General features: G+C 43.6%; 1 protein-coding gene across 2 annotated transcripts; it reads left to right on the top strand.

Moving 5' to 3' along the window:
- Positions 1-617: 617 nt before the first annotated feature.
- gtf3c3 (general transcription factor IIIC, polypeptide 3) lies at positions 618-16,379 on the top strand. 2 transcript variants are annotated; one of them, XM_071925691.2, is made up of 19 exons: positions 618-896; positions 1,329-1,407; positions 2,116-2,444; positions 2,557-2,680; positions 3,594-3,785; positions 4,357-4,522; positions 5,358-5,505; positions 5,751-5,934; positions 7,242-7,342; positions 7,605-7,776; positions 8,495-8,697; positions 9,355-9,456; positions 9,662-9,794; positions 10,951-11,176; positions 12,898-12,952; positions 13,402-13,537; positions 14,418-14,542; positions 14,740-14,892; positions 15,322-16,379. In XM_071925691.2, exons 1-19 carry the CDS (start codon positions 804-806, stop codon positions 15,442-15,444), a joined length of 2,844 nt encoding a protein of 947 aa, XP_071781792.2. In that variant the 5' UTR covers positions 618-803; the 3' UTR covers positions 15,445-16,379. The 2 variants fall into 2 exon arrangements, with proteins under 2 accessions (XP_071781792.2, XP_071781791.2); XM_071925690.2 differs by having other exon boundaries at positions 1,326-1,407.
- The last annotated feature ends 3,986 nt before the right edge of the window (positions 16,380-20,365 follow it).

Here is a 20,365-nt window from a genome sequence, read left to right as displayed (position 1 = left end):
ATAGGCCTATCTTATGAGTGTGTTTGGCAAAGAAAACTAGAATAGACTACAGCTTTCTATTTTAGCCCATTTTGCTTTTGTTAACCTGAACCTAACCCAAATCACTAATCACAAATCACTGTGGGTTCATTAAATTTGCTATGATGGGTAAATTGCTTTCATTTTCCAGCTTTGGTAGATAGATAGATAGATAGATAGATAGATAGATAGATAGATAGATAGATAGATAGCAGGGGCAATAAATGCACTAAATCCTAAGGTATGTCAAAATGTCAAAGTGCCCGTATCTAATATAATTTGCCACCAAACTTAAGCCTCCAAACCGATTACATTCATTTTATTTTGGAAATCTATATTTTTAGATATTGCTTCCAAATAGATTTCTGCCGATTTGGCTTGATTTTTGCTCTCCGTTGTATAAAAGCTACAAGTTTTAAATTTGGTGTCACTAGGAGCAGATACTGTGACAAGACAGATAAATGGAAAATCAATTCTCGCCTGTTCTCGCCTGTCACCACTAGATGTCACCAAAAAACTGCAACCCGGAAGTTGTCGCAGATCACGTGACAGCGGTTCAGTCAGCGTGCTCAGACGTTTGTTTACAGCGAGTGGAGTGGGGCTGTTTTAAAAACTCTACTGTCGCTGTCACAATTTACGATGTAATCTTCTCCTCCGGTTATATCTGGTGCTTGCAAGATGGGCTGAGTGCTGAACGCGCTCTAACGTGATGTGACGCTTTTTATTCGGGAAATAAAGCAGTTTAATTTCATCACACTAACGGTCAACAAGGCAAGGGAAGAGAGATGTCGGGTTTCAGCGCTGAACTGATTGACTACCTTGAGGGCAGAATTACATTTGAGGAGTTTGACAAAAGGAGAGACGAGCGAGAAGCCAAGGTAAATGACAGGATAGCATTTAAAGTTACACAAAGTTGTGCTAAACTGCTAGTTAGCTGGTTAACTTAAGCTAGCAAAATCCACGGTAGGCTACAGGTGGGCTAGCAGCCTCAGTGTCATCCACTGTCAGCTTATTTTTTATCGGCTTAGTCTTATATTTGCTTTCATTTGGTCATTTAAACCACTTTGTAAATTCTATTTTTAAAAACGTGCCCTACAACTTACGTATATTTATATTACAATGTTTAACCTATATTTTGGTTTCCTTCCTCTGAACGCAGCAGCAAATGTAAGACAAGATGATATAAAAAAAGCAGCATCATTTCATAATCTCTCTCTCCCCCCCCCCCCCCCCACCCTCTCTCTCTCTCTCTCTCTCTCTCTCTCTCCCTCTCTGTCTCTCTGTCTCTCTCTCTCTCTCTCTCTCAGCAGTCAGGCAGACTGGGTTCAGATGAAGACGGGCAGGATGATGCTCAGCCCACCACCTCCGGCCAAACCCCGGGGAAAATTGGTAAAACGTCTGTCTGTCTGTCTGACTCCAGCTGGGTTTTTACTGTGTGGCTGTGCTGATGCCTGTGGTCGTCACACACAATGAACTAGTAGTTTCTTTACACACTTTGGACTGACTTTCCAATCTCTCTCTCTCTCTCTCTTTCTGTCCTTATGAAGCTTGAATTTGTTCTGTCTACCAGTGCTCAAGTCTTCCTGCATACAATAGCTGTGACGTTGGCCCAAAATTTTAACCCTCAATACAAGGGGCACTTGTATGGTTTTATATCAATATGAAACACTGCCTTCAAAATGGTAGTAATGGGAATATTTCACTTATTGAACCACTATTTCTAGGTCAAAGTCAGGCTAGAAAATAACTGTTTTGACAAGGCATGCAATTCTACTTTAGAAGAGGCTCAAAGTAAGTCAACCAATAGAAATCTGAACTGAAAACACTGGTAAGATTATGGTGACTGCCTATCTCGTATTCATTGATAGACAACATGATGTAACTGAATGATGCTAAAATATGTTATTTTACATAGATGAAGTGAAAAATGCTTTCTGGGGTTAGACACAGATTTAGGTTTCTCATTAAACTCAAAATTTTCCCTTGACTATAAATGACCACAATTGATCTGGCTGAATGTTTTTCTCTCTTCTCCTCTCCTTTACTTTCCTCTTCTCTTCCTCTCCCCCGTTCTGCCCCCCTCCCCTCCCCTCTCAGAGGAGGGAGTCAGCCCGGTGGTCCAGCAGGCCTTTGCCTCCATGCTGGGAGAACCAACAGAACAACCATCTTCAGAGGAGGAGGAAGAGGAGGATGATTTGAGCTATGTCGACGATGAAGATGACGAGGATTACGTGGTAAAGGGGGAGGAAGCGAAGCCGGAGGCGAGGGAAAAGAGGCGAGGAAGGAGAGGGAGGAGGAGGAGGAGTAGGAGGAAGGAGGAGGAGGAGGAGGAGGAGGAGGAGCAGCAGGATGCGGAGAACCCCACCGTGGGAGATGTGTTCGCTCTGGAGATGGAGCTGAACCGAGAGAACAAGAAGATGATGAAGGTGAGGAGGAGGGGGGCAGTGTGTGGGTGTATGATTCTGATTCTTGGTGTGTGTGTTTCTGACTCTCTCTGTGTGTGTGTGTGTGTGTGTGTGTGTGTGTGTGTGAGAGCAGGAGCGGCGTCATCGCAGCAAGCTGCCCAGGGCGCTAAGAGGCCTGATGGGAGAAGCCAACATTCGCTACGCCAGAGGAGAGAAAGAAGACGCCATCTTGATGTGTATGGAGATTATAAGACAAGGTACAGAACAACTTGTGTGTGTGTGTGAGAGAGAGAGAGAGAGAGAGAGAGAGAGAGAGAGAGAGAGAGAGAGAGAGACAGACAGTAGTGTGTGTGTGTGTGTGTGTGTGTGTGTGTGTGTGTGCCAGTCTCTCCTTGTTAGGATTATAAAGTAACAGTTCTTATCGTGTCATTATTGAGAAAGCCAAAATGTGTTTGGTGGCATGACTAACATCGTAACAGGGTAACAAAAATACAAAGTAGATGTTTATATTTAGCTCACAGACGATCTAGAGTTCCTCTGTATGGATTTATAACTTCCAGGTCTTGAAAACTTTACACAAAAAAAGTCTGGAAAAGTTTGGAAAAATACTGGGTAGTACTTATCTTATTGTACGGTAAAAACCTGATATGTAGTAGGTACTTATGTGGTAAGAATAAGTAATTGCTGGTAATTATTTTGTCAAGTTCTAAAAAAACACCAAGTACTTAATCTGTGTATTATGTAGAACCTTCCATGTAAGTATGTAACAAGTTGTAATACCAGCTACTTAGTGGTACTAACATTAAAGGTGCATTACATTCAGTAAGCTTGTAGTACTCATAGTAGTAGTTGTTAATTCAGCATTACCAGGTTAATATCTGTTATTCATGAAATCAAGTAAGTAGTAAGTAAGTACACAAAACTAGCGCTTGTAAATTCACCCTTACCACCAAGTCACTATCTTGTCTTTATCTCCTCTCCTCTCCTCCTCTCCTCTCCTCTCCTCCTCTCCTCTCCTCTCCTCTCCTCCTCTCCTCTCCTCTCCTCTCCTCTCCTCCCCTCCCCTCTCCTCTCCTCTCCTCTCCTCCCCTCCCCTCTCTCCTCCTCCCCTCCCCTCCCCTCTCCTCCTCTCCTCTCCTCTCCTCTCCTCCCCTCCCCTCTCTCCTCCAGCTCCCCTGGCCTACGAGCCGTTCTCCACGTTGGCCATGATCTACGAGGATAAGGAAGACATGGAGAAAGCTCTGCAGTTCGGCCTGATCGCCGCCCACCTGAACCCCTCCGACTGTGAAGAGTGGATCAAACGGGCAGAAATGTCTCTGGAGCAAGACAACGTGCGGCAGGCCATCGTCTGCTACACCAAGGGTCCGTCAGACAGTCTCACACACCGGCCCCTGTCTTAGCTTTTGCATTTTCATTTTGTTCACTTGATTTTCAGATTTTAAAACGATAATCATAGAGACAACAGAGAAAGTACAGAAATTAATTTTTGTGCTATTTTGGTTGGAATTAGTCCTACATATTAATTGTTCCGACAGAAGTAGGTTGTTATGTTGTTGTTGTTGTTTTTAAGAAAGGGAAAAAAGATGAGCGCAAATTACATAATCAATTAAATTATTATTTTGCAATTATTTTGCTAGATATTATCACACTTTATAAATCACAATTATCTGGTTCAATGATTTGATGAACAAAATTATTTCACTCAACTGCAATGAAATGTTTAAAAATACCAGGCTAAAACAGATTAATGTTAGAGAATTTCCCTAATGGCAAAATCTGCTACCAAGAAGAATGTCAGAATTCAAAGCAACCTCATTATCTTCCTTTTTGGTTCTATTGATCCCCAAAGATGGATTAAGGGTCAAGATGTTGATTTGCAATTATTATTATAATTACTAATCTCCAATCCCTCCCGTCCCCGTCACCTCCGCAGCCATCAAGTACGACCCCACCAACGTTCACTACCTGTGGGAGCGCTCCAGCCTCTACATGCGCCTGGGCGAAAACAAGCAGTGCATGGACGGCTACCGCAGGATCCTGTCCCTGCTGCCGCTGGGAGACGGAGAGCAGTTCATGCAGCTTTCCAAAGACATGGCCAAGTGAGGACGGACAGAGGGAATATTCAGTCCATCACACACAACACAACACAACATGGAGACACGTACACGCCAAGTCAGGAGGGATACACACACACACACTGGCTGGGTTTCCATCCAAGTATTTTTTAGGTGAATTAGGACGTATTGGCTTAGAAAGGCTGAATGGAAACAGTAAGTTTCGATAAAATGGCCTCAACATTGCAAAAAGTATTCATGCTTGTTTTTTTGTTGATAAAGAAATTATGCGATAAATAGAGATGGAAGCACATTTGCAGACATAGAGGCATTTGTCTGTGTACCATGACCTCCCAGAAATGTCGTACACGCTGTCGCTCCCATGTACAAGGCAACCGTCATGCTTGTAGGGCCATTTGAAAACGTTGGTGCAGCATAATATTGGCAAAGTTTGGACTTCAGACAGCATGAAATATGGCCAACGCTGGCTGACATGAAAGAGGAAAAAGCAACTTGCCCAATTGCACTCAAGCCTCTTTCCATTTTTTTTCCTGACATTCAGGGAGGCTATTTAGTCGATTCTACCCAGTTGATGGAAAAAACACCAAATTTTCATTTGTTTTTTACGACATTGAAAAAAATTGCTTAAAAGTCGCTTGACAGTTGGATGGAAACAAAGCTACTGATAATCTTGGACACATAAACAAGGATTCGGTGCTGGAAAAAGCGAAGGCAACACTGTACTTTTTGGTATTGATATTAATTTTAAAGCATCAATTGGTGTCAGATGATTATTGCTGCGAGAACTGAAGTTCGTCTGTTTGCGTCTTTCTGTACGTGCGTTTTGCATAATGTGTGTGTGTGTGTGTCTCCCCTATAGGAGTTACTATGAGAGTAATGACTTGCCCTCAGCGCTGGGCGTGGTGGTGGAGGCTCTGGAGCGACACCCCAGCCTGGTCGGCGATGACTTCATCAACATGGCCGCCGAGCTCTACATCGCCAGCCACCAGCACAGCAAGGCCCTGCAGGTACACCTGAGTGTGTGTGTGTGTGTGTGTGTGTGTGTGTGTGTGTGTGTGTGTGTGTGTGTGTGTGAGGAGGAGGAGGAGAAGAAGAATGAAGCAAAGAGGTGTTTCTTTACTATGTGTGCGGAAATATTTGAGGCTTGCTTGTGTGGGAGAGAGATAGAACAAAACTAAAAAAGCAGAGTTGTGTTTCTCCTGCCGTCATTTTTGTGGAAATATTTAGTGAATGTGTGTGTGTGTTTTCCTAGGTCCTGGTCCAGTTTTCAGGTATAGTTATGGTGAGGGCTGAACCCAAATCAGACCCCTCGCCGCCAATGGAAGAGCAGAAACAGGAGGAGGAGGAGGAGAAGACGACCGAGGAGGAGGGGAAGAAGAAAGACGAGGAGGATACAGAGTCGAAGACAGCGGAGGAAAAGGCGTCAGAGGAGCTGGGTGAGTGGCTCTTACCAGGAAGGCCGGGCGTTATCCCAACAATCTTTTTTCAAATTGAATTACACTGATTTAACATGTTGTCCATTCTCATCCAGTTGCCAAAATTTCACAAGAAGCAAAAATGCCAATATGGGAAAAAGTAAAATGAAGCCTGAAGGAAAATACTTTATTAATACTGCAGGTCTCCAAGTATCTAGTGACCAAGATATTGATAATAACTATGACTGTAGCTGGGCTTTCTCTTTCATGGGCAAATTCAGAAGTGCTCATTTGAGAAAATACTCAGAGGTACAATAAATTTTGACATATATTTAGTGTCCTGAGGGATGTTTTTAGAATTGAATAGGTCTTTATTCCACCCAGGGGGCATTTGTCTTGCACATAAAGAGACACAGTAGCGCACATGAGCACAGGCAGTAAAACGGTGCTGCTCATTCGTTACATAAATTATAAAGCAGTTCATCCCGAAACCATAACCTTGGGACGGCGTATTGACATTTTGAACAGAATTCAGCAGTCGAAATGAGACCCGGTATTATGTTACGTTTTGTCTTGCAGCCAGCGTGTCTGTTCTGTATTGTGTAGCTGTCTTGTGACGTGTCAGCGCCGGTTAACCAAGACAGATTCATTGCACACCTGTTGCACACCAGCGATTCCTATTCTCAGTATGTTTTTTTTCGCGAGATACATTCAAGTCAGTCAGGCAATCAGACACTTCACTCCTCTATGTCTGTGTGCAGTCAGACTTCATCACATCTTCCAGCACTTGAGAAAAACAATCTGTTCTTTACTGAGCAGTATCTAACTCATAAAAGAAAATATAGTGGTGCTGTCTCCAGAATGTCAACTTTCCAGGAACCAGAAAACCGCCTTGTTTTTAGCTTAAAATCCATGCATTTTTGAGTTTAAGTAATGAGTTTTGAAAGGGTTTCATAAGCCAAAGAAGGGTTGTAGTAGGGTTTCCTGAACCCACAGAGGAGCATGTAATCCTTCAACTGAAGTGAAAACATGAAAATCACCAAAATTGGAGTTAAGAGGTTTTCACACGACAGCAGCGATAAGTTGTGTTATGAAAATGTAACTTGAACTAAGAATCTTCACAGCTTCAACAATCCTCTCCTCGTATTCAGAAAGAAACCTACATCATCATAACAAATGCGTCATTGCACTGTACTGAATGTAGTTGGCATTTGTGGAAGATAGTAACTCTGATTTGAGGACACAACTTATACCTTCAACCTGTGTGTGTGTGTGTGTGTGTGTGTGTGTGTGTGTGTGTGTGTGTGTGTGTTTGTTTGTGTCTCCAGGTAAAATAGAGCAGGTGGAGGTTCCCGACAGCGTCCCAGTGGACATCAGGGCCAAGCTGATGGTCTGCCTCATACACCTACATGCCTACGAGCCTCTGGAGGTAAACTGGGCCGGGGGGAGTACAGCGGACTGGGTTGTGGGTTTGATTGCGGTTCATGACCTTGGTCACATGTCATCCTTGTATCGCTCTACCCCATCTTCCCTGTTTCTCTGCACTGTGCACTCTTTAGTAAAGCAGAAATGGCATAAACGTGTGTCTATATATTTTGTACTCGCTCACTCTCTCTCTCCCTTTCTCCCTCCCTCCCTCCCTCTCCCTCCCTCCCTCCCTCTCCCTCACCCCCTCACCCCCTCACCCGTAGGCGCTGCTGACAACGTTGATGGAGCAGAGTCCAGAGGAGATCGGGGATTTGTATCTGGATGTGGGTGAAGCCTTCCTGGAGCAGGGCGAGTACCTGTCCGCTCTGCCTCTGCTGTCTGCCCTCGTCACATCAGACAAGTACAACCTGGCTGTCGTCTGGCTCAGACACGCAGGTAGGACAGAGACGGAAAGCAGACTTCATGACAAATTATTAAAATTGCATAAAATGATAGAATTATAACAAATACAGATTCAGTACACTCCCACGGTGCATTCTTTGTAAGCAATGGGATTATGTCAATCCTGGTCAGACAGGTTTGGGAATTGTGACCAAAATGTCCTGTTTGTAGCTGAGACATGTATTTCCAATAGTATGGATCCAAAAAACCAAAGGAGGTCATGACTAGTCAAAAACTGAGTAGATGGACTAGTTCTTTCTGAATATGAGAGGATTGTAGGAGTTTTGTGAAAATGAATTCCTGGAATATCATGGCATTTAGAAAGGTGTATTCCAGACAGGGAAAGTCAGGGGATTTGATCATTTCTCAGGCGAAGTCAGGGAATATCGGAATTTTGCAACTTCACAGGAATACACCAGAATGTATTTTCCAACTTGATTCACACATTCATTGCATTAGCTGTTGTTTTTCAGCTGTTTTTCTCCACAGTAAGTGGAGCCAAAATGTAGGGGAAACCAGGATGTTTACCACTTTAGACTTTTTCTTTTCAATCAACATGAACAAACCTGGAAGGAAGAACATTTTTAGGTCATGTAAGCACTCTGACGTAGTTGTGGAACGTCATGGAAAAGTCATGGAATCAGCCGCCGCCACTGTTACACGTGCATTCCTCTCCCTGCCTCCATCACTTCCCGCTCCCTCCCTGTCTCAGAGTGTCTGAAGGCGTTGGGCCACATGGAGGCGGCGGCAGAAAGCTTCACCAAGGTGGTAGAGATGGCTCCCCAGCACCTGGAGGCCCGGCTCTCCCTGTCCACCGTGCACCAGCAGCTGGGCCGGCCGCTCTGCGCCCTGAAGGCCCTGGAGCCCATGTACGACACCAGCACACTGGCACAGGACTCGTCAGCCGCACGAAAGGCAAGGGCGTGTGTGTGTGTGTTTATGGGTGAGCAGGGTGTCTGCAGGACCTGAAAACGTCTTAAAATGTCTGTAACATCATCTAAACTCAAGCTCTTAAAAGGTCTTGAATACTATAAAATTGCATTCTAAAGTCTAAAAACTCAGCTTTACATTGGTAAAATTGGTCACTTTGTAGGAGTATACCAGAATGTATTTCCAACTAGTTTCACACATTCATTGCATTAGCTGGTGGTTTTCAGCCCAGCTGTATTGGAAACCAGACTGCTCACCTCTTTAGAAAAACAGAATTAACAAACCAGCTGGGTAGAAAATGTTTTAGTCATGGAAGCGCTCCGATTTAGTTATGGAACATCATAGAAAAGTTGTAGAATTTTACATCGGGGCCACGGTGGGAACCCTGGCTTTACAACAGTTCTGCTCTTCTTTTCATGTTCATGTTTTCAGGTGCAAAGTTGGTCTTCTGTGTCATTCTAACTGACATAAAGAAAAAGTCTTTAAAAGTTAGAAATTTAACTTGATGAAACCTGTATATACCCTGATTAGTGTTGCGCAATGAATTGCCTGAGTTGAGCTCGGCCTTATGTATGTTTTTAAAAAAGAGGCCAGAAATAAGGGAATTAATGGGTGTGTGTCTTTGTGTGCGTTTGTGTGTAGGAATTAAAGCTGCTGCTGCATCGTTCCACACTGTTGAAGACCCAGGGACGAATACAGGACTACCTGGATGCTGTGATCACTATGATCTCCATGCTGCTAAAGGTAATGCACACACACACCCTTCCCCTTCTGTCATGAGGTGATTTTTAATCCAGGAGGATTTTTTTCTGTGATCTAGTTAAGTAAAGAGGGGGAAAAAATGTGAACGGTTACACATACATACAGATACATATACACACACACACACACCAAGCAAGCTTATTACAAATGATTCAAATGTGTGTGTGTGTGTCTCTGTCTGTCCTAGGTGGCCATGCAGCGTGCCAAAGTGTGTGTGTGCTCTGTAATCGTGTCAGGGGAGCGTCACCTGAGGCTGGTCAAGGTCAAAGACATGCTGCCAGACATTGCTGACCAGGAAGCTGCCTACCAGGACATCAGTGGTAAGTGTGTGTGTGTGTGTGTGTGTTGGGTACCGTTGTTGGCTATTAGTGTTCATATTCGGTAGCCTGGGCAATGAACACAGGCTGGTGGTACGGGGCCAAAGAGCCGGGCAGAACAGTTGGAAAGGTTTTCTTCTCTGTCAGCAATTATTGGCAGTTGCCATATGTGGAGAAGGTGCTGTTTTTAGTAGCTTTAATGCCATTTGTTTTCTTGTGTGATATGGCTAGGCGGCCATGTTGAGGTCCAGGCATTGTCCTGTGTCCCTATTACCATATCCTTGCCAAGTTATTGTTGCCATGCGGATGTAAATGTGAGTTTGCCATTTTGTAATTGCTACAGCTACATTATGGATTATTTTGTCTTTATGGACTTTTACCAATCTGCTATGTAGTGAAGGCATCGTTGGCCATAAGCCCAGTGTTTATTGTCAGTTCAGCACATTTAGTGTTTGTCTTTTTCAGTGTGTTGGCAGCCCTTTGTTCATTACTGTGTGTATGCTCTCTGTGTGTGTGTGTGTGTGTGTGTGTGTTTGTGTGTGTGTGTGTGTGTGTGTGCTGTACAAAGAGAGAAAGTACAATGGATATATCTATCAGATCCTGTGTATTGATATACTCAATTTTCTCTACTGTACTTTACTATACTATACACCAATACTAATACAAATACTCCATCATATTGTACTTTATTATACCATAGGCTACTGCACTGTGCTGCACTAACAACAATACTAATGGTGTACTAATACTAATAGTATAGGAATACTAATATTATATATACTTTGCTAACAGTTACCATAATAGTTTACTAAAACTAATGTCATATTATACTATAGTTATATACAAAAGTACAGTATAGTATCATAATAGTTTAGTATAATATAGAATAGTATAGAATAAATATTGTATAGTAATTGTATTGCATACTATACATACCCAATACTATGCCATACTATATTAACGATACTATTCTAAACTATTACTGCACTATACTGTACCACACTGTAGTGTACCTTACTAATCATAACTAATCATAAATAGTATACAACACTAAAAGTATATTATACTCCTATACAAGAGTAGGTTGTGTTTGTGTGTCTTCTGTGTTGTGTGTTACTCTCTCATGGTGTCATGTGCTCCCTCCCGTCCCCCTCGGCAGGTAAAACTAGTGTACTAACCCGGGAGGACTGGTGGCAGCTGCTGGTGAGCTGTGTGCGGACGCTGTGCGAGGTTCACCGCTACGAGGAGGCCGAGCTGCTGGTCGACTCCGCCATGGAGTTCTTCTCCTTCTACGAGAACAAACCCAAGAGGAAGGAGCTGGAGTTCTTCGGCCTGTCAGCCGCCTTCCTCGACTGCAACTACCGCAAGGCCTACGACTATATCAGGTGAGACGAGGTCTACGACTATATCAGGTGAGACGAGGCCTAGGACTATATCAGGTGAGACGAGGCCTAGGACTATATCAGGTGAGACGAGGCCTACGACTATATCAGGTGAGACGAGGCCCAGGACTATATCAGGTGAGACGAGGCCTAGGACTATATCAGGTGAGACGAGGTCTACGACTATATCAGGTGAGACGAGGTCTACGACTATATCAGGTGAGACGAGGCCTACGACTATATCAGGTGAGACGAGGCCTAGGACTATATCAGGTGAGACGAGGTCTACGACTATATCAGGTGAGACGAGGTCTACGACTATATCAGGTGAGACGAGGTCTACGACTGTATCAGGTGAGACGAGGCCTAGGACTATATCAGGTGAGACGAGGCCTAGGACTATATCAGGTGAGACGAGGCCTAGGACTATATCAAGTGAGACGAGGCCTAGGACTATATCAAATGAGACGAGGTCTAACAGGTGAGACGAGGTCTACGACTATATCAGGTGAGACGAGGCCTAGGACTATATCAGGTGAGACGAGGCCTAGGACTATATCAAGTGAGACGAGGCCTAGGACTATATCAAATGAGACGAGGCCTAGGACTATATCAAATGAGACGAGGTCTAACAGGTGAGACGAGGCCTAGGACTATATCAGGTGAGACGAGGCCTAGGACTATATCAAATGAGGCGAAGTCTAACAGGTGAGACGAGGCCTAGGACTATATCAGGTGAGACGAGGCCTAGGACTATATCAAATGAGACGAGGTCTAACAGGTGAGACAAGGCCTAGGACTATATCAGGTGAGACGAGGCCTAGGACTATATCAAATGAGACGAGGTCTAACAGGTGAGACGAGGCCTAGGACTATATCAGGTGAGACGAGGACTATATCAGGTGAGACGAGGCCTACGACTATATCAGGTGAGACGAGGCCTAGGACTATATCAGGTGAGACGAGGCCTAGGACTATATCAGGTGAGACGAGGCCTACGACTATTATCAGGTGAGACGAGGCCTAGGACTATATCAGGTGAGACGAGGCCTACGACTATATCAAGTGAGACGAGGCCTAGGACTATATCAAGTGAGAGAGAGAGATGAAGACAAAGGGTGAAATAGGGATTGAGAGAGGTCAAGAGAGAATTATATCAAGGTGTGTGACTACATACATCAATTATAGAATATGTTAAGTAAGTGATAATGCACACCAAGTCAATCATCACAAAATAAATCCCAACCCGATTTAAAAATATTTTTTACAAGCTTCCATCAAAAAACTAGTTCATCAGGACTGTAGCCATAGAAATGTCTGTAGCTAGAATCCATTGGCTACACTGTAGCATAAATGTAACCATAGCAACGTTCCTCTAGCAACGTTCCTCTAACCAGCAATCAAAGGTAAAAATGTTAAAAGTAATATTGTAAATATCTTCCATGTTTCTAACCTCAGTTAGCGGAGTTTGTCTGCTGTAACCGAGGAGTAACGTCTTTTGCCACAAGGTGTTGCTAGTTGATCTGAGTAGGAATCAACAACATGGACCAGGCTTCTTGACTGCAAAGTGATATGATTAGATGTGAGACAGCAGAACACATTGATTGGCCAATCAGACTTGAGTATTCATTCAACAAAGCCATGTAATAAAGGTTATTGGATTATATGGCTTATTGTTGTAATAGTTTGTCTCTGTTTCTCTGTATCTCTCTTTTTCTCAATAGATTGATGCTGATGGATAATGTTGAACGCCCTCAGCTTTGGAACGTTTTCAACCAGGTGTGTGTGTGTGTGTGTGTGTGTGTGTGTGTGTGTGTGTGTGTGTGTGTGTGTGTGTGTGTGTGTGTGTGTGTTTGTGTGTGTGTGAGTGACTGAAAAAAACAAGTTAAAGATTTGCCTAGGCTTTGCTGTACGTCGGCTGTTATTAACAGTCAGGCAGCTTTTTTAAGTTTACAAGAGACCCATTTTGCATCAGAAAACATTTGATCAAAAGGTACTTTTTGATAAAACAATAATTCAAACAAAATAATGTATTGACCCCTATTATGTAATATACCATAATCAAAGGTCTGAAGACCAATAATCTATGAAAAAGAAGAAAATAAAACTCTCTCACAATGTGCCTGTTCTTCCATGTTGGATTACATTTTTGCTCACAACCCTGTTTTATTTCTTGTATTTTTTTCTGTGGACACAAATAAACGACTCAAGTGTATGTTTTCCCCCAGGTGACGTTAAACTCCCAGCACCAGCGTCACCATCGCTTCTGTCTGCGGCTGATGCTAAAAAATCCTGATAACCACGCCTTGTGTGTCCTCTGCGGACACAACGCCATGGTGTCTGGAAGCTTCAAACATGCCCTGGGTAAACACACACACACACACACATACACACACAACAGCATACACAGATTATATCTACACATGCAGATTAAATTTAGACACAAACACACTCGCACATTAGTTATATATGCACATACACACACAGAGTTATGCTGACACTGCATGCAGTCTCCACTTACATTGGATTTAGCCTACATAAACACATTTCTCTCTCTCTCTCTCTCTCTCTCTCTCTCTCTCTCTCTCTCTCTCTCTCTCTCTCTCTCTCTCTCTCTCTCTCTCTCTCTCTCTCACTCACACACACACACACACACAAGTTATGGCATACTTGATGTCAATCAGTAAGCTTAATAACTTCAGAAAACAAACTTGATTATTTCAGCACAATGAGATATCAGTTGGAGACATGTAAAGGTACTTACTCATGTGGCTTAGTGTGCTATAATCTTAAAAAAGAACATAAAAAGAACATAAAAAGAACGTAAAGATGTGAGCAAAATGGCTGATGTTACTTTTCCTCAATTTAGGAGAATGAGGAATAATGTCATGGTGACTCTCAGAGATAGGAGAGCGAGGCATAAACCTAGGCAGAATAAGGAGCTGTCATTGGTTATGCCGTCCATTTTTTAAATTTTTATTTGAACTTTCAGACAGCCTTGTGGTACTGAATCTGGAAGTTTATATCCATGTGATTTCTGCTTATACCAATCCCCTGGGTATAGCAGCACCTCCACTCACCTGGCTAGCGCTAACATACCTGATGTAATTTCAGTGGGGATCTGTGCCAACATAGCTGATGCTAATATAGCAGACATAACATCTGTGTGGATCTATGCCAACATGACTAATGCTAATATAGCAGCCAACATTACGAGGATCTGTGCTGACATGTGTCTCTTTAGGCCAGTATGTGCAGGCCTTCAGGACCCACCCCAGCAACCCTCTGTACAGCCTGTGTGTGGGACTCACCTTCTTCCACATGGCATCACAGAAGTTTGTAGCTAAACGACATCCACTGCTGCTGCAGGTAGGGGTGTGTGTGTGTTTGTATCTCTGTGTGTGTGTGTGTGCGCGTTGTATTTGTGTATCAGACTTTGAAGCCCGTTCAGTATAGTATGGTGCCACCAGTTGAAACACTGGCACCCCCTTGCTGGCTTTTTAGTCATCTACCTTAGTTCTGTGTTCTTACGTGTGTGTGTGTGTGTGTGTGTGTGTGTGTTGCAGGGCTTCTCGTTCCTGTGGCGGTACGTGGAGTTGCGTGGAGAGTGTCAGGAGAGCATGTACAACCTGGGCAGAGCGCTGCACCAGGTGGGCCTGGCCCATCTGGCTATACACTACTACCAGAAAGCGCTGACGCTGCCCGCAACCACAATGGAGGTACGCACACACACACACACACACACACACACACACAGCTCTTCTCCCCTCCCATCCCCCTCTCCTTCCTCTTTTCCCTTCCTCCTCCATCTTTTTCCCCTTCCCTCTCCATCCCACCCCCCCTCCTCTCCTTCCTTCTCTCCTCGACCACTTAGTTGATTAATTCACTTTCAGGAGAGGGAACTTGCACTCTGTTTCTCTCCATTGCCCATTCTCTACCTTTGATGTTGCTCTCTCCTTCTCTCTCCATCCCTCTCTCTGTCGCCCTTCTCTCCCTCTGTCTTTCTCTGTTGGCATTCTCTTTCTCACACTCTCTCCTCTCTCTCTCTCTCTCTCTCTCTCTCTCTCTCTCTCTCTCTCTCTCTCTCTCTCTCTCTCTCTCTCTCTCTCTCTCTCTCTCTCTCTCTCTCTCTCCCTCCATCCCTGCAGGGCATAGCTGACGATCAGGTGGATCTGAGGAGAGAAATCGCCTTCAACCTCTCCCTCATCTATCAGGCCAGTGGGAACATGGAGATGGCCCGCCAGCTCATCAACACACACTGCGTTGTCTGAACACACACACACGCACACACACACACACACGCACACACACACACACACACACACACACACACACACACACACACACACACACTCTCTAAAATCATTGTCATTGCCAGTGTTTCCTGTAGATTTTTTTAGATTTTTGGTTTTGAGACCCAGGTTCAGTTGCTATGAGTGCTGCAGTATCAGAACAGCTCTTATTTTGAAATGTATGTCATGATATCTGGACTTTTCTGCTCTAATTTTAGTTGTAATTGGTATTTATTTAGGTGATGAATTATTGTTACATTTTCACTGTATTTATATTTTTTTCTAGCTGTGGAGGCAATTTCTTAGCCACCGCAGCTAAATGAATGTCAAGGAAACACTGGTTGTTATGATCATCATCTGAACACACACACACACACACACTCACACACACACACACCCACACACCAACTAGTATCACCATCTCTTCAGGCAGAGAATTGCAGGACATTGTTTGAAACATGTTTCCAATGCTTAAGCCTCAATGCAAGCTGTAAAATAATACTTTGTCAGTATTTAAAATATTTTTTCATATGATCCTGTTAAATAAAAGCAAATTTTATTTTGTTGGATTAAATTATTTTCTTTGTATTATTTGTAAATGCCATTCTTTTCTCAGTAGAATCAGACTATGCTTCATTGTTTTCTTTTATTTTCCATTACAAGCTGCCCATAGTCTTGATCCTGCTGTAAACATTCAGCATTTTTAAAGCTTTTTGATTCAAAACCAATAGCTTCAACTTAATTTATCAGCTTTTACCATTATTATTGTTGTCATCCTCATTCCAGTCATCATCATCATTATCACCGCTACCAATAACGCTATTGTAACCCGCAATGTAAAAACAGTTATATTTGTTAATGAAATGATATTTAAAGTCTATTAAGTGTATATTTTTTCAGCTCATAATAAATAAGATGGAAGTCGCTTTGGAACAACTGAGAGATTGTTGTTTTCTGTTGTGATGGTGATGTGACAAAAACAGCAAATGGATGGATGGAGGAGTATTTGCTTTCTTTTGTTGTCACAGGGATTAAGGCGGTGGGATTATTTGCCAAATCCCTCCCTCTCTCTCATCTCAACCGTCTGCTCCCAACATCTTTCCTCCGCGGGTCACTGCACTCTCATCTAGGCCAGGGCATCTCAAACGTTTTCCATGTCCCCGACCCCCAAATAGACACCAGGCCCCACAGCCCTCCCATCTCATAAAACTGTCCCAGGAAGCCCCATATGGCCCCGTTCTCCTCACTGATTTAGTGTTGAACTACACTGATGTAAATCCTGTGATTACAATAGTCAAATTTTAACATTCTCTAATTGGGATAATTTCTAGTGAATAATATTGAAATTAAACTCTTCCATATTTTGCATGGGACCCCTTGGCATCCCTTCACGGACCCCTGGAGGTCCCAGGACCCCAGTTTGGGAAGCACTGATCTAGGCTACAGAAAGGAGGGGGGGTTAAATCACTATTTTGATGCTGAGGTCGGTCTATATGGACGCTCACAACAAGGCCCGGCTTTAGAAAAGTTCACAAACGTCACTGGTACTGATGTGGGCTGATGCGACTGCTTTTTAACGCCGGTAGGATATTATCGTCAGAAAACGGTTTGGACTGTGTTTGTCCAGCATGGCCAGGCTTCGGGAAAACGGGGATAAAGTGTGTGTAGCAGCGGAAACGGGGAAGCGGATGTGAAGTCGTCCAGGCAAATAAATAAGATATGAACGCGTCTTTCCACCCAACCTGGCAACATCACAGACAAATACACGGCCCCGACGCTGCGGAGAGCGCGAGAGAGAGACCCGGGCAACGATGGCTCTGAAACGGGAATAAACACGGAGCGGCGTCCATCGTCAAAAGCAAGATTTCGCCGTGACGGGAGGCTGGGGGAAACACCGAGAGGGAGCGGCGCTGCGCCCCGGCTTCGGAGCGCCGGATCCCGGGTTGGAAGCGGATGAAGGGTCGGTGGGGCCCGGGCCGTATGGGGGTCCGTCGTCCATGATCAGCGGCTCGCTCGGAGGTTTTTGACACCCGGGAGCGGTTGTGAAACAGGAATAAGCACGTTTGAATCGCCGTAGGAAAACCTGGACGCATCCGTTTTGGACGGTAAGTGAGGTGCACTTATGTAATGTTAGACTGACATTTGTATTGTTTTTATTCAAGGGGGCTGCTTTGATCCGGCAGCTTGATTTGCAGCCATCAAGCTGTCAGCTGACATTTTCTTTTCATTCAAATATTTAATCACATAAATGTATAATACTAATGTGTCTACTGCTCTATATTCGTTAGTAGAAGTAACGGGCTGCCACCGACTGTGTTGTTTTTGTAAGCTGATGAAGTGATGCTTGGATGGGCTTCACTAGTGGCAACAACAGTGGCAAATAAAGGCCTAAAAAGCCACAACAGGGCAAAAAGAAATTCTTTGTCTTGCAGCATCAAGTGATACGGGCTCATATGTACTGTCAAGATGAAATAAGGCTTTTAGCAAAAGGGAACCATCTCACTAATATCGGAGAGGTCAGCACCAGTCATTTCAATCTACACACACACACTGTTGGAGAATGTGAGGAAATCAGATCATGTAATCTGCTCACACACACACACACACACACAATCAGATCATTCCCAGAGTGAGACAGGACAGGAGTCTGCAGCTCATCTCCTCCTATTTCCTCCTTAATAGCCCCAACTAGGTTCTGGCCCTAATTGTAATCTGTAGGCTATAGGTTAGGATATTCAGTGGGTTATAATGAGTTTAAATTGACATGGGATTAATGGGAAGGTCATCTATATGCTAGAATTTGCGGTTAACAAGGCGGATCTGATGTTCTTTAGGTTGCACCAATATCACGTTTTCCCTGCTGATGCACATTCATCACTAAAGTCTTATAGGATTCACTCATCAGATGGACCAATCAGATCCACTGCTTCTTCTGAACAATATAGACTTAAACATTTAGTTAGAGGGTCACCGGATAAAAATAACATGGTGTATGTTCCATTTTTCCTCCAGCATCCTTCAGTGTGTGAAACAGAAGTCAGTCACTGTGGGATTTTTTGGGATACTCTAATGATACACGCAGGGAAATGTGTTTTTAGACTAGCAGGCCTATTGACCCGATATCTGATACTACTATCATTATCCGTGCATCCCTATTGAGAGTTTGTGCTCCTCCTTATATTACACTGCTGAATCTACGCCCCGACAGATTTTTATTAGGCTTCCCTAACTTTCTCTTAGACAAAACCAGTAGCCATATTTTGTAAACTAATTACTGTGCTACCATACAATCACTAAATTAAAACCTCCATTAGACAAAAACTCATTGAGACCTGGGCTTTGTTTTTTAACAAGTGTGCTATGTACAAAAGTATAGATAAAAACATGCAGTTGCTATTAGATGTAGATAACCCAAAACACCTGCAACAGCTGGGCTACACACTAAAGTGGCTAGTAGAAATGAAACTGACCAATATTTGGCTGATGTTAAAGCTGCAATAGGCAAGATTTTTATGTAAAAATACACCTGTTTTCTCAGCCTAAATCACAAAGTGGGGCTGCAACAGAGAAGAGCGTCCCATCCCCACTAATTGAGACTCTGTATTCACCTTATTTGGCCAAATGAAAGTCTGGTGTCTGGTATGGACACTTCTCCGCCCACAGGAAGTGACAAATTGAAACTTAATTGTGAAATCCAACCTGTCTCCCAAACAGCAGTGAGCAGCGCTCCGTCCAGAGAAAGCTGGACTCACCAACATTAGATCTAAATCTCTCTCTCGTCTCTTTGGTATCTTTGGTGTAAAGCATCCCAGACCGGCCGGGTTGGTAAACAAGAGCGAGCCGTGTGCAGTTTAGTGACATCACGTTACAAGATTTCTGGGTATTGAAGTTCACATTTTTTCAGACGGTTACCTCTTACTGCCATCTGGAGCTGCTAATGTGCTGTGGAGGTGAAATTTATGGTCAATTCAGGTCACTGCAGAACTGCGGATTCACTGGAAGGGAACATGAATTGAGAAGACCATTTAGGCCCTGACACTATATATTTTCACATATAAAAACACACATTTGTATCACTGTGTTTGTGATTTATCCATTCTCTAACCCCTAAACTTAACTCCAACTATTCAATCTAAACGTAACCTAACTGGAACCTTTGCCTTCACCCAAAACTAGTTGTTTTTCTGTGAGTACACACTGCACAAAATGTCCTCAGTTGGTGGAGTACCCTCGTCTGTCGCATCGGATCGGTCGATTTGGGCTTCACAAGGTTAGAAGTACAAGAATGCACACACACACACACACACACACACACATACACACACACTGGCACAGAGGAATGTGATGGGTGTGTGTTGGGGACAGGAAGCTGTCGCCTCTGACGGGACCGCCTCATTGTTCTCCAATCACGCTACGGCTATTTCAGGACAATGTGTGTGTGTGGTTGTGTGTGTGTGTGTGTGTGTGTAATTACTTAGTGGTCCTATCTCCGAAGTTTGTTTTCGTATTGAGTAATATTCAAGCAGACGAAATGCAACATGAGTTGAAGAGGTCAGTCAAACTCCAAGTTACTTGAAGAGCTCAACTCCAAACAAGTGTCTCACCTCATCGCTTGCATTGAAAACTCATTATTAGCTGTCACATGCTGTTAGTATCAAAAGCAGAGAGAAATTTCAGGGTTCAATAAACCACGTAAACAGCAGTGGGGTGACAGTGTCTCAGCAAGGGAATTTCTGTACTGTAATTACAGAAAAGACACATGAAACTGAATATGTTGTTCAGTAATATTTCTCATTTGTGACCCTGGTTTGGTCAATCAGATGCTAGTTTGGTTGTGACGGGACGCTCTTCTCTTTTTCAGCCTCGCTCTGTGATTTAGGCTGGGAAGACAGGTGTATTT

Source organism: Centroberyx gerrardi, chromosome 21, assembly GCF_048128805.1.
Source record: "Centroberyx gerrardi isolate f3 chromosome 21, fCenGer3.hap1.cur.20231027, whole genome shotgun sequence".
NCBI lineage: Eukaryota > Metazoa > Chordata > Actinopteri > Beryciformes > Berycidae > Centroberyx > Centroberyx gerrardi.
Note: the sequence above shows the minus strand (reverse complement) of the source record. Positions and strands in the feature narration are given on the sequence as shown.

Coding starts and splice junctions, on each gene's coding strand:
- gtf3c3 (XM_071925690.2), top strand. CDS start 804: ATGTCGGGTTTCAGCGCTGAACTGATTGACTACCTTGAGGGCAGAATT. Junction 3,786..4,356: donor CATCGTCTGCTACACCAAGG/GTCCGTCAGACA, acceptor TCACCTCCGCAG/CCATCAAGTACGACCCCACC. Junction 14,893..15,321: donor TGCCCGCAACCACAATGGAG/GTACGCACACAC, acceptor CCATCCCTGCAG/GGCATAGCTGACGATCAGGT.